General features: G+C 42.7%; 1 protein-coding gene across 3 annotated transcripts in view; it reads right to left on the bottom strand.

Annotated features, from left to right (window-relative positions):
- Positions 1–19,522, bottom strand: part of PTDSS1 (phosphatidylserine synthase 1) — a 64,306-nt gene that overhangs the window by 41,499 nt on the left and 3,285 nt on the right. For all 3 annotated transcript variants that reach the window (XM_042972705.1, XM_042972704.1, XM_007073289.3), the window contains exon 2: positions 11,158–11,249. In XM_042972705.1, coding sequence (XP_042828639.1) covers positions 11,158–11,249 — 92 coding nt within the window. The remainder of the gene's footprint in view (positions 1–11,157; positions 11,250–19,522) is intronic.

Here is a 19,522-nt window from a genome sequence, read left to right as displayed (position 1 = left end):
TGTTTTTAAAGCTTTGTCTTTAGAACTCAGACCATAATTTCCCACGGAAACAATGTTACCACAGTGAGCAGGTTACCAGGATGCCCTGTAAGGGTTTGGAAAATACTACGGTTTCACAAGCGAAATCTCCTGCGCGCCCATGTGTGTAGTCTGACACAGGGCAGGGGGTAGGTTCTGAAAATTAAACAGGAGAAACACTGCTTTGAAAACAAGTGAGGTGGGGTTTGAAATGGGAAACAAATCCTTGGAGCACTGGAACACACTAGTGCAGTGGCTTCTGATCATGAGCCATGGTAACAAAATACTTTGGACACGGCAACCCAGTTCAGACACACAGATGTAACTTTGGCACCACGAAAACAAGTTTTACAGGATGAAACTTACTCTTACTACAAGTGGCACACCAATACTTTCTCTTCTACTTTATTCCTTCAATTAAAAAAGAAAAGAAAAGAAAAGAAAAGAAAAGAAAAGAAAAGAAAAGGAGAAGCAAGCAAGTTGGGCCTTGATCCACTAAACTGAGTTACCATCCACTGAAAGGTTACATAGTTCGCAAATGCTGAAAACACTGCTCTCATGGGCACCTGACCTACTTGGGGCTGCCCACCCCGTTGGAACGGCCTTCCTACAGACTCTGGGCGCACTTCCAATGTTATGAATCCCACATCTCCCAGGGAGATGCCAGAACTCGCTGCCCTGCCCTCTTCATAACTGGGGCTTAGTTTTTCAGTTGCCCCTGAGCCACACTTGATCTCAGGAGCTGGTGATACAGATGTTAAGTATGCTGAGCTCTCTCCCCAACCTGTCCCTCTGCCGGGGCTGGCATGGGCAGCAGTGGAGAGGTGACACTCATGACGGTGGCAAATCACTGCAGAGTGCACACTGGGTTTCCTCATGAGACCAGCTCTGGGTGATGTGCCAGTTTCTAGGAGCTTAGCCTGGGACCCAGCCTCCTAGCCCTCCCAGGAATCCTCCAGCCAACATCCTAGAAGTCTTTTTAATCAGCAGTCAGCTTCTGTTGCTGGCAACCTGGAATCCTGTCTGAAGGAAACATGACATTGTAATTTTTATTCTGGAACTCATCCTGAATTATCCACCTCATTTTTAAAAGATGGCTTTGAAACATATCGTAACTGCTTTCTTTTGATGGATCAAGTTCATATTAGGAAAAGCAGTGAGTTACAAGGATCCCCTGCCATCCAAATCTAGTCAGTTCTGGAGCTTACACAGTGGCAGCTCAGAAGGTGAGTTAGGTTCGTGTGGGACCCTTCTTCATCCAGAAATATGATGTCTGAGTTTCAGATGGCAAGTAGTGAGGGCTCAGAGTGAGGGATGTAAATAAGATGTCTCAAAATCTGATCCATTTCTGAGTTCTTATAGCAAAGGCTCAGACAGCAAGGAACACCTGCATTCTTTTTAATTGGCCACTTTCTTCTCAGAAAGGCACAGTGAGGCACAGAAACCAGGATCCCTTTCCAGGTAACTTAACATGGCTACCCTTCTTCAAGTCACTGGAAAACTGATGGCTACAATGGTCATCATTTAAGTAATTTTCTCTTCCAAATTCTCTTCTTCACTGCTGTTAGGTGACAGCTCAACTTGTCACCATGAATGACTTTTGTATTATGGTGGCTGTCTGCTTTGCAAGTATTACTTCATCCAAACCACTGAATTAACCTTTTAGACATAACATGGGATCCCAGCTTTCTCTACAGTTTCCTCTTGCAAGGTGAAAGTCAAAAATGGTATGATTATTTGGCTTGCAAACAGAATTCCATGCCCAATCAACACTCAAAATCATAAAAGAAGGGTTACTCTCAAGAGCATTCATAATAGTACTTTGCTGAGCACATAATAGGGAGCAGTTTGGAGGGTAAGAGACCCCCCACCCCACCCCGCCATTGTCTCTCAGTTGTCCCCTCAGTTGACAACTGGCTGATGAGAGCGTACGGTCACTCCCACTTTACAGATGAGGACACTGAGGCATAGGCACTTTCCCAAGGTCACACCGCTCACAGGACTCCACTTTTGGCCTGAGAGCACTTCTGTGCTTTCTGATCAGCTCTGTCAGTCTGGGCCAGCTGAAGAGGACAGAGTGGGGGTGGTGAGTTGGGGGCATTGAAGGTTTGAAGCAGGACTGTCTCAAGGCCAGGAGAGTGAGGGGAGAGAAGCAAGCTAGTGAGTGCTGTTTGGAGGTGCTGCTACGTGGAACTGATAAGCAAGGTCAGGAAACACAAGGTCAGGAAGGACAAGGGACAGGATGGGGAACTGATGTAAGTTCCCTCATAAGTCCATCCAAGGTCATCTTCAGCCCATGATCACTTGAAGAGTAGTCTTCTGAAAACAGAACTTGGCCCTCTCTTACCTCACCCTATGCAGTGTGTCCAGGGTAAATAAGAGGAGGGGGTGGTGGAGGAATTTGGGGTTGACGGGGCTTTGCAGCTCTCCTTAACCCAACCGGGACCTGCTCTGGCTCCAGGGTATTTCTCTCCACCAGTCTGTGATTCCTGTGACAGGCACATGTTGTTCCAGAATCAGGATGAGAATTTTCATCTTACTGCAATTGGTTGGTGTTGTTGTTGTTTTGGGGGTTTTTTGTGTTTTTTTTAAGTCTTGTCTTGACTCCTCCCTATTGAATCTTTCCCTGTTTTCTCCAGATTTCCCACTTACACATTGTAATATCACATCACAATATTTCCGGAAAAAAATGCTAATTTTTAAAATGCCCTTTCAGTTTTGCAAATCGAAATGCACTGAAGGGATCTGAGAAAGGCTTAAGAAATCTGGTGTGGTAGATTTCAGAAAAGATGTTGCTCTTCCCTGAACCAAGTAGGTGGGGAGTAGTGGTATATTTTGCCTCCAAAAGGTGAGATGTGGCCCGGGAAAGTAAGGTGACACCTTCAGCAGCTAACTGCAAAACCAAATCCAGGCTTTATTTCAATGATCAAATCTGCCCACTTCTTTCTGAGAAGACACTCTCAATATTTTGATGTCATATTTTAAGAAGTACACTAGGAGCATTACCAAGATTACCAACTTTATCATCAAGGATGTTAATATTGCTGAAAACATTATTTTGCTTTTTTAAAAATGGAGGATGAGGCTGGTGTCTTTCTATATTTTATTATAAACCCTGACACTTATGCTCACCAGATTACTCACATTTGGCTAATCCAGTCAGGTCACCTTTAAAGCCATGCTTCTCACAGTGTTCATCTGCCCAGACATGTTAACACTGCCTACAGCCTTCCCGCAACATTCACTTTATCTCCATCTTCTTTCCCGACAGACTGTTTTCTCAGTGGGCATGTACAGGCAGGGTCCCCCGTGTTCCTCTGCATGGTCAAGAAGTTAGGGGCGCTCCATATCCTGGTGTGTGTATCTATCTATACTTCATTTCGGATTTGACAAAAGCTGCCTGCAAGAGTTACTCTTCTTGATTATGTGGGAGAAACGGGGAAGGCTTGGCCAGGTCGCGAGGGAAAAAGAAGTGCTGTTTTGTTTTGGACTGTGTTCTTACGGGGTGCATTTAAACATGGCATGGTTTCTTCTCTTTTATCAGTCCCTCCATCTAGAACATGTGAATTTTCAATCAGATATTAGGAGTTTGATTTCAAAAGAAACAGAAATCAAATGTCTTTGTCATGAGAAGAGCTAACATTGAAAAGATCCGACCTCAGAAATTAGAAAATTAGAGGGCTGCCTGGGTGGCTCAGTAGGTTGAGCGTCCGAATTCAGCTCAGGTCATGATCTCACGGTTCGTGAGTTCGGGCCCCGCATCGGGTTCCGTGCTGACAGCTCAGAGCCTGGAGCCTGCTTCCGATTCTGTGTCTCCCTCTCTCTCTGCCCTTCAGACACGTGCTCTGTCTCTCTCTGCCTCTCAAAAATAAAGAAAACTAATAAAAAAATTAAAAAAAAAAAAGAAATTAGAAATCAGAAAATCACACACACGAAAAAAAAAAGAAAAGAAACAAAGATCACAGTTTGACTTGCCAGCAGCCTGTTAGTCCCAGGGAAAAACTAGGTTTAAGGGACCGAACCTCAGGGAAGAATAATTCCTTTAATCAAATTCAGGAGCTGCCTCTCCAAAATCTGTACATCTGTGTCCTTGGGCCTCTTCAACCACATCTTCTCTTCATTACCACTGTTTTTCAGCTTTAATGAGGTATAACTGACAAGGAGTATTACTTGAAAAGTTTAAATCCCTCTAAGAAAAACCTAGAAAAGGTGAATAAAATTATCTTTAAGCAAATTTCAAACCTAAGCATTTTTTAAAGCAGAAGTCGTGGAGCAGGGAACAGAATGGTGGGAGGAGGGGGGGGAAGACTAGGCTTTTGTTTTAAATTTAGGGGACAGGGAGCCTTCTGGATCCCCTTCAAACCTCAAGGAGATGTGGTTAACACCATCTGAGCTCAGAGAAGTCGAATGAGGCCAAAGGACAGACAAAAGGATAAACTCAGGAAAATCAAGACATACTAGTATTTCACTCTTCTCAAAATACCTTAAAGAAGTGCTGAATGGCATTCCTCTTGCAGACAAGGAATGGGGAAGACAGGGCTGATTCTGTGAGCTTTCTTCCCAGCAGACTCATGACTTAATCCCACATTTACCTACTGAGAGGCCCCTGTGGGCCAGGAGCTGTGGGTGAGGATAAGGCTTGCGCACTTTGGGTAGGGTGGCGGTGGGGGTGCAAGGGGGAGAAACGGTTCAAGGAAGCCCTCAGACACTGGAAAAGTACCCCTGAAGGTCACCTGTTGAAAGAAACCTCACAGCCAAACAGGTTTCTAGATTTCACTGCACTGACAGAGTGATACAGTTATAATCACGCTCTAATGATACAGGGGTGGAGTTAAAAGCTCACTTCTACCTGAGTGTCAGTTGCTATAATGAGATGAAAGCAGCATTTAAGAAACTTTTTTTTTTTTTGAAGGGAACTGAAAGAGAACAAGAGAGAAGATGGCAGGAAAGCAGCAGCATGAAGTCAATATCAGATCCTCCTTCCCTGGCCTCGCCTCAGGGTCTTTCCCTCCACATCTGTTCCCAGGCCTGAAGGAAGGAACTCGAGAACCCACCCCAGCCACTCACCCTGTTTGACGCCAAGTGAAATTCTGTTTTGAGTGTCCACACCTCTCCCAGATAACTCAGTGGTAAAGTCTAAGCCGATGGAAGTAATCCTGTTTCCCTTTTATTCTTTTGGTCACTGAAGATCTATCAGTGCCTACTCCTTTGGACAATACGAATTCCTGTCCTGAGGTCTGCTTGGGGAAGAGGCACAGGGCTCAATTCTAGTCAAAGAGAAGTGAGGACTAGTGTGCTGGAGAGTTTCTAGAAAAGGTTTCTTTACTCTTAAAAAGATCTACAGGTGGGGTGCCTGGGTGGCTCAGTCAGTTAAGCGTCCGACTTCAGCTCAGGTCATGATCTCACGGTCCGTGAGTTCGAGCCCCGCGTCGGGCTCTGTGCGGACGGCTCAGAGCCTGGAGCCTGCTTCGGATTCTGTGTCTCACTCTCTCTCTGACCCTCCCCCGTTCATGCTCTGTCTCTCTCCATCTCAAAAATAAATAAACATTAAAAAAAATTAAAAAAAAAAAGATCTATAGAAGAGGTGCCCTCCTCTTCCTTTGGATGTTGACTGTGACCATATGTTCAGCACTCAACAGCTATCTCAGGATCATTAGCACAGCAGAGAGCAGCACCAACATGAAGACAGGGGAGCAGAAGAAGGCAGAGATCCTGGGTCTTCACATGCCGCCGAGCAGCTGAATTAGTCAACCCTGGAACCATTCTATCTCACAACTTCCAGTAAACATTCTCTTTATTCTTCAAGCTATTTTGAAATGGGCTTCCTATTACTTGGTGGCCCAAAGCATCCTGTTATAGAACCCTATGGAGAAAGTCAAGGGCTTTCTTTCTTACTGAGACTCTACAAAAAGAATCACGGGGCCCCCCTTCCTGAAGGAGCTGCCTGATGCTACCACACAGGTAGTACAGATGGACTCACACAAATGAGACATATGGATAGCATCAAACTCAGGCCTGCAGTCAAACACGCAGGGCAGCCTCTGCTAGGTCAAGGATAAATGCATTTGAAGTTGCCAAAACAGAGTCATTCTGGGAATGCCATCCACTGCAGGCACTGCCCCAAAACTGCCTTTCAAGGAGAAGGCTAACGTTGGGCGCTGTTTCTCCCATTCATTTTCATTACTTAATCTAACGACTTGTGCCAAGGGGGAGGAGAACGGAAAATAAGGTGACTGGACTGGAGCAAGAGGGGGCGTGCACACTCCGCTCAGGAAGCGGTCACCCGGCATCGAGGCTCCCAGGAAGGCCTGAGGTCTAAGTGACCACACAGCCCAGACCACCCTTTCCCAATGGCCTTGTAGTTCCCCCACCAACAACACCAGCACCCCCTAAAGCCAGCCCGCACTTGTTGTTGTTGTTCAACAACAACATTCTTCAATGTGGAAAACTTCTAGTTTCACTAACCTTTGGAAAGTGTGGATAAGTGGATCTTTAGAAAACAAGGCAGACACGTGTTTGCTATGCACACAGGGCTTCAAGAGAATCCCTCTAAAAACATGCTACACTAGCGTCCTAATCCTTCTTACATAGAAGATTAAACTGCCCTTGCCCCTTTCTGTATCCATCTAAAACCTTCTCTTTTGGCATGCTCTGCCTACATGTTCTGCAGGCACACACAGACATGGAAGGGGAAGGACAAGGCAGGAAGTGATGAGAAAAAGAAAAAGAAGGAAGGTTCCGATTGATCTGCTAACTCCGGCTGGTCACAGATGACATCTGGGCAACACAGGAACGTGGACACCACCACCAACCAACTTCCGCAGGATCCAAAGCCACTGCGTACAGACCAACTAAGACCCTAAGACCGACTAAGTACAGACCAATTAATACCTTAAGACCCTTTTACCTGGGCAAAAGAAAAGCTAGACACTAACAGAGAGGAACAGAAGAAAAAGAAGACAAAACCACATAGGAAGACAGAGATAAAAACACATGCCAGTGGATCTAATAGGGAGAAATGACAAGGACAACAGAGACTAAAGGAAAACACAGGAGCCAAGGCCCTACCAGCAAGCTGACATCAAATGGCTGGGTGACCTTTCATGGATGAACACGTTTCAGCTTTCACAGCTGTAAACTGAGCAGGCTGAATGAGATGAGCCTTATGGGTCCTCCCCACAAAGTCCACAAGCCAGGATAAGAAAAGCATAAAACAAACTTCACTTTTATCTTCCCAGAAGGAAAACAATAGCACAGTCCCACAATGAGACTGAGTAGGTGGACTCTGAAGATTAGAGGACTTCATTAGGAACAGAAGAAAAAAAGAGCAGAAATCATATAAAATGTTCCTTGCAATAGACTTAATCCCCCAGTCCTCAGGGCCTTTGGTACCTGAAGAAAACCATCTGCTAATGAAGCCCCAAATTCAGCTCTTGCTGAAGCCTCATTGAAGGGATGGCTATAAAATCATGGTTATTGAGAGACTAATCTTTGAGAATCCTCAGACTTCTAAAATGACACTGGACTCAGAAAAAGTAAGTGTAAAAGAAAAAAAAAAAACAAAAAAAAAAAACAAAGGCAGAAAAGAAACCATCAAAGCCATGAAGAAGTTACTGTTGAGAACTAAGCAACAATTAGCACCCAGCCAAGAAAAGCTGAAGACTTGAAGAACAGACCTGACACCTTTGATCAGTTCTCTGAGCACCTATCATGCCTTGACTGATATTTAAAAAGTAGGACAGGGAAAGACTAGAAAAGAAAGAAATAAGAACAAAGGGTACACAGCAATAATGGTCATGGCACTGACTAATGACGTAGAAGTAAGCAGTGGGCCCTCACGGGACAGGAGAGGTAGAATGGCTAAGGGGAGGAATGGCAGTCACCCCACCTGAACTGTCACCTATATACCCTCCTTTGGGGCTCACCATCTCCCTGCTTTGGGCTGTGTTCTCATGTCACCTTTGCACGAAAAGGCCAGGTTTCAGAGCTCAAGGAGACCAACCACAGACTTAGGTGGTTCATGTATGTAAAATGCTTCATGTTGCAAGTGATCACTTAGCTATCCTACAACATAGGACCCCTGAAAGAGGGGATGGGTTGCATAATGTCCAAGCTCACCTCTAAACCAAAAATTCTGAGGTTTTGTGTGTTTGAAGAGGAAGGGAAAAGAAAGTTGGCAAATAGCCAAAACGCTGTTTGACAACGGGGACTTTTCCCAGCCAATGTCATGGACATCTTATTGTCGTACTCCAATAATTGTGCATTACCAGAACTCTCAATCATCATGGAAAGGCCAAACTACGTCTGTCATATCTGCATAGGGTGTGCAGGTGTTACAGACTCTCGGCAAAATGCATTATGTTATAATCCTAACCCCTAAAGTGAAGATTTCTGTTGGACTCTTGTACTCGTGGGACTCTTGGACCCTACAGGACCAGACCATAGAGCTACTTGTCTGTGAACATTTGCTATTTTTTAAGATACAGGAGGAAGGACCTCAAAGGTAATTGGGAGATTATCTGGGCTGTCACTTCCACCACAGGCCTCAGAGTACATGGGCCACTGGGTGGGGGGGCCGGGGGCGGGGGGAGGGGAAGCTCCACCTTGGTTTCTAAAGGCAAGATAAACACCCAGCAGACCCACGGGGGCAGGCTAGACCTGGGCAGAGCTATGGAAGCAGACTATTATTACCCCAGTAGGTCTGGAAGGCAGAGCACTGATCCAAAAAGGATTGACTCTTCTTCTTCTTCTTCTTCTTCTTCTTTTTTTTTTTTTTAAGAAAACTCTACTCCCAACATGGGACTAGAACTCACAACACCAAGATCAAGAGTCACACGCTCCACCAACCTGAACCAGTCAGGTGCTCCCAGGATTGATGATTCTTGAGCTTTAAAATCTCACAGAGTTTGCCTTCCTGATTTTGAACTTGCTTGGGACTTGTCACCCCTCATTCCTTCCTATTTCTCCCTTTTGGAAGAAAAGAGCTTGTCCCACTGCTATATTTTGTAAGCATGTGCTTGGTTTCACAGGTTTACAGCTGGAGGGGAATTCTGCCACAAGATGAATCTTGTGTTGTTTAAGCCATCCAGTCTAGGGCATTCTGTTATAGCAGCCTGCACTGACTGAGACAGCAGGCTTTCATATCTTGAAAGGTTTCCACTAAAAATAAAATTTAATCTAGAAGCGTGAGTGGTTGGAGAGTTAAACTCAGCTGTCAAATAACTTAGTTATCTAAAACAACTCATTCTCTTAAGAATTCAGTCATGGTTTTACTGGTTGGATTATGTTATCAGCAAAAACCACGTAGTGTTACATAAGATTAAGCAAACATACAGAACGAAACACCATTGCCACAATCTTGAAAAGACTGAAGGCCTTGTCATGTGTGATACTGTGATTTATAAGAAATATATATTTGGTCTTTGTGTCCTTTTCTGGCACAGATCTCCTAAAACCCTTGGTATCTTCTAAGTGATGAGGGTAATGAATGTTTTTTGCTGTGTTAATGAGAACTCAAAAGCACCTAAAGATGGGGCTGGTTGTCAGTAGAGCCAACCATGTGATTAGAGGGTTGGAACTTTCAGTCCCACCCCCAGACCTCCAGGGAAGGGTGAGAGGCTAGAGATTGAGTTGGATCCCCAATGGCCAATGATTGGATCAATTATGCCTATGTAAATTAGGCCTCCATAAAAATCCAAAAGGATGGGGTCTGGGGAGCTTCTGGGTTGGTGAACACTTTTCTGACCCCAGAAAAGTGGCACACGGAGAGAGGGCATGGAAGCTCCTTGCCCCTTCCCCCATGTCTTATCCTATGCATCTCTTTATTTGGCTGTTGATAAATATCCTTTGTAATAAACTGGTACTGTAATCTAGCGAGTAAACTTATTTCTTGAATCCTGTGAGCCACTCTAGCAAATTAATTGAACCCAAGGAGGGGTCATGGGAACCTCTGATTTATAACCATTCGGTCAGAAGCACAGGTGACACTCTGGACTTGCAATTGGCATCTGACATGGGGACAGTCTTAAGCTTGAGCCCTTAACCTGTGGGATCTGATGCTAACTCTGGGTAGACAGTGTCAGAACTGAGTTGAACTGTAGGGCAACCAGCTGGTGTCTGAAAATTGCTTACTGATGGGGGAACACCTCCCCCCGCCCCAGGCCTGCTACTATCCCCCAACACACATATTTTGAAATTGGCATTAGAACGTAATTACCATGGTACATTTCCAAGCAGCAATGAGTAACATTCACAATGAGCTTCTTATATTATACATTACATCTACTGAAGAGACAGGAGGATAGAGAAGAAACACACCCTAAAGTATGATGTTTGAGTACAGCCCATGGAGCATAATTCATAGGTAAGACTGAACAATTTCAAAATATCTAAAGTGTAAAAGAAATAGGCTACAAAAAGGAAGCATTTATAAGTGGTTACAGAAAATAAGTAAGCATATTCCAGGGAGAAGGTACAAAAGAGAAGTAAGAAAAAGTAAAGCAAGGGACAATTCAGAGGAAAGGGATGAATCCTGAGTATGGCAGATTTTTTTTTTTTAACAGACTTTGCCTCACTCTATAATCATGATGGGAGATAAAATTCACTGTAATAATGGTCTTTTTTTTTAATCCGGTGATGAAAATTCATATCCCAAATGCATGATCAGCAAAGTTTACTGTGATAAAAAGATCATCTGGAACAACATGTTATTTAAATAATACTCATCACAGCACTGACCCTGTCATTAGCAAAAAGGACTAAATAATAATTGTGTATTTTTATGACTCAGCTGATACAGCAAAAATAGCAACACGAACAACAGCGGACACTTATTAAGAGCTTACGATTGGTCAGTCACTACTCAGAGAATATAACATGCATTAGTTTATTTAACCCTTTCAACAGTACCTACCTGTTATTTCCAACGTACAAAAGAGAAACTCAAGCACGGTGAAAATGCTAGGGGACTTCCCCAGGACCACTTCTAGCAACTGGCAGAAGGGGCAGTTTGCCTCCAGGGCCTGTGCCCTAACCACCACAGATTAAGTTTTTACTCCACTTTCTAGTTTCACCTTTTAGGTGGCATGCATCTCAAAAACACCAAAAGGATACCATGCACAGGAGAAATACGTCACTTACCATTGGGAAAAGCTAACACACTGATGATAAGAAAGAAGAAAACAACAGAAAGGATACCCCTCCAGATGTTGTCTTCTGGGACAGAGTCATCCCTGAAAGCAGAAAAGAAAACACTGAGTATTCATTTTCAGATCTAAACAGACGACATGATTGGGATTGTTAACTTCATTTTGCTGAGCAAAGTCATTACAAATACTACTTATCATTCACTATCAATTCCTAAAATAGTACCATCTTATAATAAAGTCCAGTTCTTACAAAAAATGCCATTGGCAACCTTGCACACCAACATACATTCTCTTCAGACAAACATTTGAGAATCAATGTTCTTTTTTTTTTTTTAATGCCCAGGATGTCAAAAGGTAAATGCTTTTTGATTTCAAGAATCACTAAAGATGACCTTTATGATATAGACTGTGCAAAGAAATCTTTTAGAAGTCAGAAAGAAAGCATAATATTATAAAGAAGAAGAACATAATGCAATGAGATTATGTATCAATTCTTAAAAACAGGCAGTTGACTACCTAAGGGATGAACAAAAAGGGCGAAAATGTTGGGCAATAAGAAAACACCAGAAAATAATACTTATTAAAAGAAAAATCATTAAAAACAGAATATAAGACTTAAAGTCAGACCAGAAGTAAAAGAACTATGAAGAAAGGGAATGAGTTTCTTCCCTCTGTGCTTGGTCATTTCTAATCTATTGCTGTGTTTATCTCCTCCATAACCCTAGTAACTGAAATGATTCCACTTGTTGGTTGATATGTTGTCTGTCTTCAATATAGAAAGTAAACTCCTGAAAGCAGGGGATTATTCTCTCATTGTATCCTCAAAAGCTGGCACATGGTAAACCTTTAATAGATATTTGTGGACTGATTATTTATTAGGAAGAAAATCTATTGAATAAAACCAAGTAAAATTCCCTTTGGGAAATCTGATGGCAGAAAAAAATTAAGGTTCTCACTGTTTACATTAAAAAAAAAAAAAAAGGACAGTCTAGTAACATATTTGGGGTTCAAGAGAAACCAACAAAAGAGGGAAAACAGAAGTATAAGACAGCAAGATTTTGTGAATTGTTGATCATTATTAAGAAGCTTGAGAGAGGAAAGTCCAGGGTTTCAGTTTAAAAGGATGCAGGATGAGTAGACAGAAAATAAGAAAACAGAACAGAAGGAGATACTTAGACATAATAAGACTACAAGCAATAAATTTAAAACTGATTTTTGAAGGCTGAGTTTATCAGTGGAAGGACTACAGTGAAAGAGCTTTCAAAAGACAAAGATTAAACATTACTGAAAAAAGAAGACAAAAACTTTATAAGAAAATCAAGTTAACATACAAAAAAAAAAAATCTGGAGCATCGGGATACATGAGAGGTATGGAATAAAACAATAATGAATTACTATGAACTTCTGTTCAGGCACCCAATTAAGTGATTTCCAGATTCATGAGAGGACTGAACATAAGGCTCTGAGGTAAGAGATCATACAGATTCCATTTCTTAAACCATCATCTGGCCAAACAGCACTCATGTTAATGTTGGACAAACAATGCTTCACTGTTAACTTCACAAATCTGCTTATAAAACCAAACTACACAATCAGACAGATTTTCTCTTGCAGCAAGGCGCAATCTTATTTTAAGGTACACCCTAACAATTTAACATCTGCCCAGAAGTTATGAGTATGGCCTTAAAAAATGCTAGCCCGATTATTACTAGGGTATTTGCAATACCTTTTGGCCTAGGCAGGGAAGCCCCATATCCAATTTCCAGGAACACCAGCTTGTACCGAAGAATGAATACATACAGGGATTGGGGGGGACACAATGTTTTCATTCAGACCAACATCACACTACTGATATTGGCAACAATAACGACCATAATAACAGCTCCTGTTTATCAAGTATTTACTGTGTGCCAGGCACTGAACAGGCAGTTTCTAAACATTATTGCTAAGTGTCACCCCCCCCCACCCCATCTGCAAAATGGAGTACTATCAACCATATTTTACAAATGACGTAACAAAGGCTCAGAAAGGTTATGTAATTTTAATTTGCCCAAGGCTACACAGATAAGAAGATACAGAGTTTGCATGTGAAACCAGGTCTTTTAGACGCTGAAGATGATGCCAAATTGCCTCCTAAAAAAATTATCTGTCATCCTAAATCAATCTGATTCATGTTCGATGTACCGGATGGTAGAAGAGAGTTTGACAGCACATACGTTTGTAAGTTCCAGATAAAATAAAAGCAAGACTGAAATAAATAACTGTTGCTTGGGAAAAGGCGAATTGTAACTCATACTTTATACCAAAATATACTCTGGACATTCATAGAATAAAAAAACTAAAAACAAACAAGAATGGAAAAAAGTTCTGGAAGAAACAATGGGCAAATTAAAAAAACCAAAACCAAAACACAACCATCTCAGAGCAGGGAAGACCTTTCTGAAATATGACACAACCCAGAAATCATAAAGGAAAAAAACTGGTCAATCTGCACGACAAAAAATCAACAAAGGAAAAATGATAAACTTAGGACTTCTATCAAGGCAAAGAGTTAACTTCCCTAATACACAAAGCACTCCTCCCCAAATCAATTAACAGAAAGAACAACAAATGGACAAAGAAAAACAAATAGAAAAATGGGCAAAGGATATGAAGAGACAGTTCAGAATGAGAAATCCAGTGGCTCTCAGGCAAGTGAAAAGATGCTGAGTCTCACTCATGGTTAAGAGGTGGACAAACTAAAACAACCCTGAGAGACCGTTCTCTATGAACCTATGGACAAAGGTAAAAATTAAATGACTGAGCTGGAGAGGATAAACAGGAAGTCTCTCTCACATTGCCAGTAGTAGTATAGATTGAAACCACTTTAAAGTAGGGCAATTTGGCAACATATTAACTTTATAAATGCATATACCCTGTGACTCAGCAACTCCATGAATGAGAATTTATCCCACAGCTATACCTTCATTTATGCAAAAATGACATATGTACAAGGTTGTTCACTGTGGCATTATTTGCATTAGCAAAAGAATGGAAACAAGCTAAATAAGTGTCCACTGAAAGGGAACTGATAAAATCAATTATGGTCCCATCTCATAATGAAATACTGGGCAACCAAAAAAAGACTGAAGAAACTTCCTGTAAGTTAACTACTACAGAATAAGAGACATCATGAGATAAATAAAGCAAGTTGTAGAACAGTGAGTTTAGGAAGCAAATATTCTCTGTTCAAAAAAGGGGGCACGTGTATGTGCATGTAACTTGCAACTTGTACAGATAGCTGCAGGTCTCAGAAATCTACCCAAAAAATGGCAACACTGTTTCCTCCAAGAAGAAAAAAGGAGGGAGGGAGACTTTTCTCCACATACTCTTTGGTTAATGGATTTCAAGCAATGTGTATCCATTATTCTTTACCAAAAAAAAGGTAATTAAAATTTTACCTAAACAAATGGCTACAGCAAACCAGAAAATCAGTCTCTACTTGAAACTACTTGCTAGTCAGAATGCTTGAAAATATACATCAACATGAAATTCATAAAAACTTAAAATCAGTAATAACTAAGGATATAAAACCAGGGTGCCCACCTGGCTCAGTAGGTTAAGAGTCTGACTTGGTTTCAGCTCAGGTCATGATCTCATGGTTGGTGAGTTCAAGCCCTGCATCAGGCTCTGCGCTGACAGTACAGAGCCTGCTTGGGATTCTCTTTCTCTGCTCCTCCTGCGCGCTCTCTCTCTCTCTCTCTCTCTCTCTGTCTCTCTCAAAGTAAATAAATAAACACTTATAAAATGAAACTGCAATTTTGTAAATTTTGAGCAGCTATATTAGAAAGGATCAAAGGGATGGCTTAGTTGTTGCAGGAGGAAAAAAAAGGCTGATTAAATCTGAAAAAAAGTAGCAGTGGGGTCTGAAAGTTGGCAGCCTTATATCTAATGAGGGGGGAAAAAGCATAGCAAAGATAGACAGCAGGGTTGTTAGATAAACTGAAAATGTACAGTACAGGAAGATCAGACTTCTGTGACCAATGATTGGAGCGTCAGCAGGTGATCTTCATTAGGAATGTGAGCCCCATCTGAGCTCAGCCTCACAAGCAGCTTCTGGAGAGTGGAGAGGGTGTTCCCACCACACCTAGAACAGCCCCTTACAAGAGGTGGGTGCACAGAAAGAACTGAATGCATGAATGAAGGGGTTGCCCAGCACCCCCAACCCGTGCCCCGTCAACTCTCCCTGCCCTGACAACCTTGACCACAGCCCTGACTTCTTCCCAAGGTCTACTGCAGCCATCAACGACAAATGTCTCAATCTCTGGTGCTCTGAACTTTCCAAAGAACTTCCTCAGCTGGCATTTTCTTTTAACTGCTTCACAGTTTTGTGGGGAAGTATTATCTTTACTCAAAGGATGAAGAAGATAAAGCTCTTTCTTTATCTTGCCCACAGTTACACACAAATAGGAGGCAGAGTGGAAGTAGGAGCCAGGGCTTCTGGAATGCTGGCTCTAGTTCAAGATTGCTACATTTACCAAAATGATACAAACAGACAAGCTGGGGAGGGGGGACAAAGTCCTTTTCTCTCTACCAAATTTAGGAGGTGCTCCAGAAGTGGGGGGGGGGGGTAGCCCCAACCACATACAGTAAAACTACTGAATGGGCAGATTATAATAAAATTGTAATTTAAGCGCCAGTGGGCACAGGTCCCATCTCATTCCTCTGAGGTACCTCCCATGCCCAGCACAATGCTTTAGCACACGGAAGGCATTCTCAATATGGTGGGTGCCAGAATGAAAGAGACGCTATGGCTGAGTGGGCCCAGCGACTCAAGTCACGAAGGAGTGAAGCACAGCCTGAGGCCATAGAGTCCACTAACAGTGACTTTACTGTCCCAGTGCTGAATGGCCAAATATTCAAACACCTCAACTCCTTCTGCAGAATGCTGTTTCTACCGAGAGGAGAGAATGTCCTAAAAGCAGGAAAGGTTTAAGACAAGCCCTGAACTTAAAAAAAGTTTGCACTCAGAAAAGTTTTGGACTCAGATTGTGTCAGTTTAACGTCTGACCATAGGCAGTGGGCAAGGAAGACTTCAGGAAAGCGAAACAAACTCCACGTACTCACAGACCATCTAGACAAGGCTTCCTCCCCGGGGCCAGGCAGACAGGAACCCTTTATCATGACTCCTAAGGCTGCTAAGTGGGTTGTCCTCCCTCCCCACATCTTCTCCTTCCCTTCCTTCTAATAGGAGTCCTTGAAATTGAGACACACAGGTAGGGTCATGTTTATAAGGTTGGTCACTGTTAAGGATCCTCTCTCCCGATGGAGAACTTAGTCCTCGGTTACATGGTGGATCGAGGTTAACTAGCTTTGGTATTACCTTTAAAGACTATATTCATTTCATTTTACAGTAAGTTACAGTCCTTGTCAAGAATTATAACTTAGATAACAACTAAAGGAGAAGAGTGATTTTTAAGTTCTTATTGGATAAATGACTTCTTGCATTTTTATTCATTTAGCATTTTCCAGGTGTGTATCTTGGGGTGATTAAGATATTTGGGCTCAAGATGGGGCGCCTGGGTGGCGCAGTCGGTTAAGCGTCCGACTTCAGCCAGGTCACGATCTCGCGGTCCGTGAGTTCGAGCCCCGCGTCAGGCTCTGAGCTGATGGCTCGGAGCCTGGAGCCTGTTTCCGATTCTGTGTCTCCCTCTCTCTCTGCCCCTCCCCCGTTCATGCTCTGTCTCTCTCTGTCCCAAAAATAAAATAAAAAACGAAAAAAAAAAAAAAAGATATTTGGGCTCAAGAAACTGATGCAGTTAACAACTATTACAACACCAATAAGAGACACATAATAATAAAAGGTATTTGGAAGTATATAAACATGTCTTCCCTGTGCTTCCTGAAACAATCAAGAAAGGTGCTCAGGAAGGAGCTCAGGACACCATGGGCTCGTGGGCAGACAGGAGGTGCCGGGAGGCGCTCTCCCCTGGGAAAGAGCTGCCAGCCTGGCACTGGCTGTGGGGCCGGTGAGCCATCCGGGCCTGCCGTGTGCCCTGTGTGCAGGTGTTGTAGGGGAGGCAAGGCTGGAGAGGCAGGGATACTTCGTGATGGAAGGCCTGAGTCCAGCCAGCATTTCCTACAGGTGATGGGGACGTAGTGACAGACAGTAAGCAGGGGACAGATCGGGTCTCCCCTTTGTCTTAGAAGGTCATGAAGGCAGCAGTGTGGAGGCTGAGTGGGAGGGAGATGAAGTAAAGGTCTGGGAGCATACTATCCCGAAGGATAAGAGGATTGCCGAGCCACGGCCTGGGCCTGGGAGGGAACACAGCTCTGAAAGGCGTGAAGGCCCTGTGAGACCTGGTGAAGATAAACTAGGTGTACTCCAGGTGAGCGGAGACCTGGACTACTGAATTGTTGAACTGAATTAAACAGGATGCCAGGGCCAAAGGCTCAGGAAGCAGTCCTGGCTGACTGGACAATGTCTGGTTTCTGAATTCAGGGAGGCTGAAAACCTGCTAACTTCACTAGAGAAATCTGAGGCTACAGGGATTATATCACAAGACCAACTGTATTACACTTGGTAACAGAATTACAGCTCAAATGCTAAACACCACGTAGCAATCCCTAGGCATGGACTCTCTGAGGTAAGGCAGCATCAAAACCAAATGAACATCTGAAGTCACCCAGGAACCTATTTCCTACAGAAGACCCCAAAGAAATATAGGATACATTTTCCCCTCCAAGGACCTTGTAATCTTATTGGGGACCTAAAACACTAGACATAAATATAAGAAAGGATATAGAAGATGCTTACTTAAATCCATCACAAAATAAAATCCAAATAGGAAGTGGAAAAGAGAAATATTAAGATCACTGTTAAGTGAACCTCTTCAGAGGACACCACCCAACAGTGGTTGGTGACCCCAGGGTTGGTTGAACCCCAGCACACAGCCCTGTGGACCATCACTTCATAGAGCTGGTGTCAGGGAACAAGGACATCCAGGCCTTCCATTAATGGGAGAAAAGAACATGATGTACATAAAGGAAACAGAACTAAGACAACTGAGTCAGCAGTATCAGGAGATGTTTTCTAATGGGATTTATATGGTCTAAAAGGGAAAGAACAGGGAAGGCTGGCAGATATCCATGAGGGAAGCTGACAAAGAAGGCAGAACTATAGTTCTTCCAAATCCACCGAAGGGAAATAAGGTAAAAACCATTATTAACAAGCAAATAAGAATAAATAAATCAAACGTCTGTCCACTTCCCTGCCCTCACCTGCGTCCTCAGCCTCCTATCAAGGAGAAAGCTAGCACAGACGGACAACAAAGCGCTTAGATACAGCAAGCTGTAGGAGGGCAATCTCCTCTGCGTAAGGGACGACCGGCATGGTTGTCGGACGAGCGCTCCTGGACAGGTGGATGCCACTGTTTCATTGCCAAGTGCCTCTTAAGGAGGGGGTGGGCTGCTATGAACGTGTTAGTGGACTTGGGCGTTTTCAAATCTAACGTTTGAGTTTTTGAACCTAAAGCCATTCACTATTTCCAAGTTCACCAATCTCTGAAAGCAGAGTAAATATGAGGCACCTTAGCAATTATACTCTGAGCTCAAGGCTAAGGTTCTCCTGACCCCATTGTGGCTGAACAAACTTCCAAAATACGTGCCAAAGCATTTATCTTATAAAAATACTTATCCTAAAATGTGGCAAAATGAGGTTAGGGAGAATGATTCAATGGTACCGGGCTTCATTTTTAATGACAGTGAAAGAGACAGGAGATTTAAACAATACGATTTAAGAGTGAGTTGACCTAGTTGCTATTTAACAAAAGAACTACTTGACAAATCCAACCCTGTCTCCGACTTCTGTGCATGGTATCTAATTCTTCACGACCCTAAATTCTTGCTGTGTCTCTACAGCATGTGACGTGATCCAGTACTGTTTCTTGCCAACTGCTGCTATGGCACCCTGAAAGTATTCTAGATCACTAGTCTTTGAAAAACAAACGTTAAGGCATATTTTGAAAGTTTTACTGAAAGAATTGCAGTGAACAGTCATCCAACTAAAATCCTGTTATAAAATAAGTACAAGGTACTGGAGACAATCATTACAAAAGAGCACAGAATGAATAATTTTCATTTAAGTCATTACTTTCAATCTTTACGGAGAAAGAGCGATCACTGTAAGGTCCCACTTTAAAGGATCACAAATCATACAAAAAATGAATAAGAGATAATAAGTACCAACTACATTAATGGTGCTTATGATTTTATATAAGGTGAAACTGGTTATTAATGAGTTCTTCAATATACGACTTCTCTTTATGAAATTATTCAAAGAAATAAAATGATGAGGATTTTTAGAAAAGACCATAGCC

The sequence above is a fragment of the Panthera tigris genome, chromosome F2, assembly GCF_018350195.1.
Source record: "Panthera tigris isolate Pti1 chromosome F2, P.tigris_Pti1_mat1.1, whole genome shotgun sequence".
Lineage (NCBI taxonomy): Eukaryota > Metazoa > Chordata > Mammalia > Carnivora > Felidae > Panthera > Panthera tigris.
Note: the sequence above shows the minus strand (reverse complement) of the source record. Positions and strands in the feature narration are given on the sequence as shown.